The 5,809-nt window shown below is 36.4% G+C and overlaps 1 protein-coding gene across 1 annotated transcript; it reads right to left on the bottom strand.

Moving 5' to 3' along the window:
• Positions 1-228: 228 nt before the first annotated feature.
• Positions 229-1,552, bottom strand: LOC107087080 (fish-egg lectin-like). Its single transcript, XM_015378435.1, has 5 exons — positions 1,440-1,552; positions 1,120-1,356; positions 825-1,039; positions 617-741; positions 229-520 (listed from the first exon to the last, which is right to left on the bottom strand). Exons 1-5 carry the CDS (start codon positions 1,492-1,494, stop codon positions 379-381), a joined length of 774 nt encoding a protein of 257 aa, XP_015233921.1. The 5' UTR covers positions 1,495-1,552; the 3' UTR covers positions 229-378.
• Positions 1,553-5,809: the final 4,257 nt, after the last annotated feature.

Raw genomic sequence — 5,809 nt, 5'->3', positions numbered from 1 at the left:
TACCTAGTGCTATAGTTATTAATCCTGATAATCCTGTCAATATTGGTTTTCATTCATCTCCAAAAACCAGCATAACATAGCAATATCTTTCAACCACAGATAACAAAACAACTTCAGTTGATATATGGAATTTTTATTTTTTCCTTGAAATAATGTTTTGATATTTAACATGTAAAAATCTGAACACCAAAAGGACAAAAAATCATTTATACCCATATAGCAATATTACAGTGATTTACATCTCCATTTTGATTTATCTCCTAATGTGGTTAAACTGGAGACCTAGGCTCTATTAATATTTTAATGACAAAACACACATAGGAATATCCCCAAAACAGTTATATGAAAAAAAGGATTAACATAGAGACTCCCAGTTGGTTAGTCAGTGCACTCTAGTATCACACCACACTTGGTCACAAGCCAAAGATGTCCCAGGTCATAGCTTGCATGCTTTAAGGGCTCCTGAAATGCAATTTCTTTCCATTCTGTGCCCTGTGGAACTTTGTCAGAGATCCCAGCTCTGTAAAGGAAAGGCGATTATTAACCATGTAACCAGTAACCAAGGCATAATCTCTGTGCTGTGCACATTTGTAATACAAACCAATGAAAAACGTACCTTTCATAGAGCTGTCCTGATTGATTTAAAATGAAGACACGTCCATCAGTCCCAACTTCTATCTTGACTCCTAATCCATTAATTCTTATAAAGCCACTTATTTCACATGTGTTTGGTAAGACTTTCTACAAAACAAAACAAATATGGTGAAAATCTGATGGGTGAACATTATAACAGGATGGCAAATAGTAAAAACAAACCCTGCTACCGTGAAATAGATATGTTGTATTGAGTTCACTCCCCAGCATCCATTTGGACCACAACTGAAATACCTCAGCCTCCCTTGAAGCTGATCCCAGGTCAAAATGCCCTCCTTCTGAATGCTGAAGGCTCTATCTGCATTAAGGCAGTAGATCTTGTCTGTGTCAGTAACCCCAACTACATGACCTTGTCCTCCAGCATCCAACTGCTTCAATTCCAGACCTGAACATATAAAGGGGTGATTGCTAAATAACTGAACAAAACAACTAAAAGAAAACCTAACTATGCAACATAATACTTACCTAAAACAGGGAAAAAATCCCCACCAGAAAATTTATGGACTTTGTCATCTTTGTTGACTCCCCAGATTCCTGCAGGTCCAACTGAGACATGCTTGAGAGGAACAGAGCCCAGTTTGCTCCAACTTGATCCAGTCAAGAAAAAACTGTTGTAGAGAATGTCAGTCATCACAACTATCCCGTGGCCAGCATCAACCTGGGCTGCAGACAACTGTTGGGGGGCGGCTTTGCAGGTCAAACCTGTAGAAAAGAGCCAAAAATTGCATATAGGGATAAAACAAGCATAGGTCAAAATGTTATCGGAAAACATGAAATAAACTAACCATGACAGCTGGTGAAGTAGTTCACCAAAACCAAGACGACTGCAACAGCTTTCATGTTCTCTTCTGTTAGTTGTTGTGCAGCTCCAGACGCAGCTCAACTTTATAAGACACCTGTAATGACGGGAATTAGCCAAGGTTTAATGTGGTTCAGCTGGCTTTGTGAATATATCAGCAGATCTGAGGAAGGAGGAAGTTTGTTCCATTTTGGGTAAATCATCATTATCTTGCAGCTTTACTGGATGCACTGATACGTTACTGATGTCTGCGAATGCTGGTGGATCAGTTTATGGTATTTAAGACATAGTGAAAACTTTGTGGCCAAGTATAATCACTGTTTTACTTTGAGTGTGCAGACATGCCCTATTTGTGTCTATTCAAAAATGACCCTAAAGGCAGAATATACAAGGAAAGAAGAGGGCAGAGAAATGAAATTCAAGGCACTCCACAGGAGAAAGGTGCAAAACTGGGCATCTAATAATGGGAAGAGCCTCCAGTAAGTGAAGTGGAAATAAGTCAGAATTTGCAAATCTTAAGTGGTGCTAATGTGACATATTACAATCACACACATAAAAAAAAAGTAAAAGAAGATAAAAGACCCAAAGAACAAAGAAGGAAAAAAATGATACTGCCATGATTTTGGCCTTTCTGGACTTTTAAGTTCTGTTTAAGATCCTTTTTGGGGTTCCAGTTATGCTTTATTTTATGATATTCTGTGTTTGTCACGATTTATATCCTTTTTGTTTTCTTAGTTATACTATCCCTTGTTATTATTATTATTTTTTTCGTTATAGCTTTTCAGCATTTTTGGTATTTAGTCCTTGGTCTAGTTTTAGTCATTAGTTTTGCAGGTCCTTCTCAAAATATTAGCATATTGGGATAAAGTTCATTATTTTCCTTAATGTAATTATAAAACTTCAACATTCATATATTTCAAAATCATTTCATATTAACTGACCTGTTTTGTCCTTTGGCGTTATTTAAGTTTTTTCCAAGTTACAATTAGTTCCTGTTGTTTTACCCGGTTATTAATTGTTGTCACAAAGTGTCCTTTTTCTTTCCCCTTAGCTCCTTTTAAGTAAGTTGCTTCTGTCCACACCTCCCTATCAGCTGATTAGCCCATTCATTGTTCTATCTCATATATATACACCTCCTATTCAGTTCCACTCTTCTGGAATCTCTTCATTTTTTATGTATTTGTATTAAAAAAAAATTTATCATGGGGGATCAAATAACCTGCAATCAGTTGGTAAAAAACATGCTGATAAAAAAGTCAGCTATTCTGTCTCAGTAATATCTAGACATTTAAACTAAACAGGAAAGTGTTCTAAATCCTACTTCTATTCCGAAAGTTCATCTGTAAACATCTATTTTCTTCAGAGTATTTTAAAGAAATGGAGGTTTTGATACTGATTTAGAATTTCACTAAGCCATGGGATCGAGACCGAATGGACCTGTCATTGCGAAAGGATGCAATGATGCCCATTGCCAGCAGCCCAGGACACAGAGATCTCTTTGACAGGCATGGACCACAGACAGCACACATGCCGCATACGATGCTCTCTAAAAAGTGCTGGGTTGTTGTTTTTTTATTCCAACTAATAGGTTGAGCATGTTGGACAATTTAACTGGGTTATTTTAATGGAATTGGGTATCCTAAGAACCAAATTCTCTAGATTATATCTGTTGTGCATGGATTTATAAGCCGTTGTGTTGTAATTTCTATAATGTTCTGTTTTGTTTATTTTGGACCACCCAAAATTTTTGCTCGATGTTCGAGCATGTGCAACCACACACAACAACACAGACTATATTTCAACATCTGATGGGACCAGGGCTCCATTTCAAACTTAGATTCAAATGCTCTACTCTAAATTGATCTAGCCTAAAGTTGGAAACTCTGAGTTTTTGGTTTCACAATGGATGATATGAATTAGTTCAGTCAACTCTAAATAGGTCCCCTCACAGTTTAACACGTACGCAACAAGTATGAAAAGCCATCATCAGTGGAGCCCCAATTCGACGAGTCACCATGACGATAGGCAATTTCACCCCACTGGAACTAGAGATTTTAATACAATAAAGGAAAAAAAAAAGGTGAATGTGTTTAAAAGACAAACAGCACTACAGCTGCAAAGGAGAGGATGATGGTGTAGAAGAAGATTGATGCTAGAGTTAATGCGTAATTTAGCTTGATGTTGCTTCATTAGAATCAGTTGTTTCATTTGTTTTTTTATTATTATTTGTTGGGGAAAACTATGTAATGAGGAAGTTCTTGAGAAATTTACAGAAATATACAAACACACTACTTTGTCTCATAAAATCCGATTAGAATACATGATGGTTAGAAGTAAAATTTGAAAAGGTTTAAAAGGTATTAATGCTGTTGCAAGGGGCTGATTTAATGTTTATAAATAATCTTTAATTTCTACATCTGTTAATCTATATTTATCTATTAATTAAGGTTTAGAACTTTTGTTTTTGTTATTTGTTGTTAAAACAGTTACATAAAGCAATTTCTAATCCTTCAGTCCTTGTTAATAGTCCTGCTAGAAGTGATTCTGCAAGCTATAAGGTGTAGCAGCAGCAACACAACCAATGTTCAAACTAAAAACTTGAAAGTTTGGATTTTTCTTTGGAAGATGGTGAGATAAGGAGAAACAGCAGGGGAACATGTGACACATGATAGACCATTTAGATCGCAAAAAAACTGTGGGACAAGCTACACCGGTCAGATAAGATTAAATTTCTTTTTTTGGAAACTAATAACTTAATGCTGACTTTGGACATGCATGGATTGTGCTGGATAACATAGGAAGACATTCACAGCAAAGAGCTCTTTGTATCATGAATCAAACCCAAGACAACAGCACTGTGCCATTAATTTTTCGATTTACCAACTTGTTTTTTTTTTTCTAAACTTATCTTGGCAGCACAGCACTTGGTTTAAAACAAACATACCTTTGTTTAGCTTCCACTTCAGGCTTAAATGTCTCAACATGTAACTTACAGTACCAGCACTGGTACAATTTACATAGGTTAAAAAAATTTAAGAAATATCAAAGATAAATAAATAGACATAAAAGGTTAAAACATGAAAAAAAAACGTGAAGTTAAAGTTTATAGATTAGAGAATAAATGGAAAACATTCTTGCTCTTTTGCAGCCCTAACATTCCTTATGTATGTTGTATCATTCAAAATCATAAATAAATGCTCTCAAATTGTAGTTTTATGAATATGGAACGTTCTTGCACATTGTGATGTTGCTCCATCTTATTTAGGCTGAAAATGTGTGGAACTATTTGCACCAACTATTTACAGATTAATATATTGGGGGGAAAAAATAAAATGTGTGCATACCCATGCATACCTATGAAATCTGAATTTCTGTGGGTTAAAGCTCAATTTTGTATTCTGTTGTTCATAGAGTCATAAACAGCCTTTGGTTTCTGTTATGATGAACAATAAACTATTCTTCATCCATTCAGCATAAACTACGCATTTGATTTTGTGTTGGATAAATTTGTTGTTCATTAGGGAAGTTGTTATGGAGCCTAGGCAGAAGTTTAACTGAATAAACTGATTACTAGCCTTCATCTGCCTATGACACAGCCAATCAGCTTTGAACTACGCCTCCACGAAAGCCAATTAGCATCCAAAGTTGATCTTAAAAGGCCTCCAATTCACAACTCGTCTGCTTCCTAGTGTGCAGGCAGTGATGGCGCTGTGTCTGACTTCATTTAGATGATCCCATTTCAACGCACCTCCAGCCCCTCCTCCACCATCGTAGCTAAAACTAATCATAGTGTCATTCCTCCCGGACTGTTACTGCATTCCACGTCTCATTTCTACAGGTCCGGCAGAAGACCGCCATGTTGAGCCTGGTTCTGCCAGAGGTTTCTTCCCAACAGGGAGTTTTTTCTCTCCACTGTCGCTCCACGCTTGTGTAACATAGTTATTATGGTTCAGGTTAAATCCTGCTAAAATGCACCATCTGCTGGTTTAATGGAGTATAACATTCACCCTAGAGAGAGCAGGGTATTATGGGTAATCCTCAGAGCCATAAGGATCACTGTCGAGGTAACGTGTCTCTGCAATGTTATAAAGAAATATTATATATAAAATATGTTTATGGTTTTCGTTTTTGCATATTATTGAAATATGTTTTATGTAGGTCACACTGTTTTGCTATTATATTGTTTTTGTTGCGTTTTAGAAATGTTTAGCTCATGAGAAAGTGTGGTGGGGATTTCCCACGTTAACATTGTGACTCCTCCTTGCAGGAGCATGTTTATGCTAGAGACTGACTTTACCTCGATGCCCATGTGTGAAATACAGGTATGTTTTACTAAATCTTGTAGCAGATGGTTAA

This window comes from Cyprinodon variegatus, unplaced genomic scaffold (genome assembly GCF_000732505.1).
Source record: "Cyprinodon variegatus isolate N-32 unplaced genomic scaffold, C_variegatus-1.0 Scaffold172, whole genome shotgun sequence".
Classification (NCBI taxonomy): domain Eukaryota; kingdom Metazoa; phylum Chordata; class Actinopteri; order Cyprinodontiformes; family Cyprinodontidae; genus Cyprinodon; species Cyprinodon variegatus.
The sequence above is the reverse complement of the archived record's forward strand: the minus strand, read 5'-3'. Positions and strand labels throughout refer to the sequence as shown.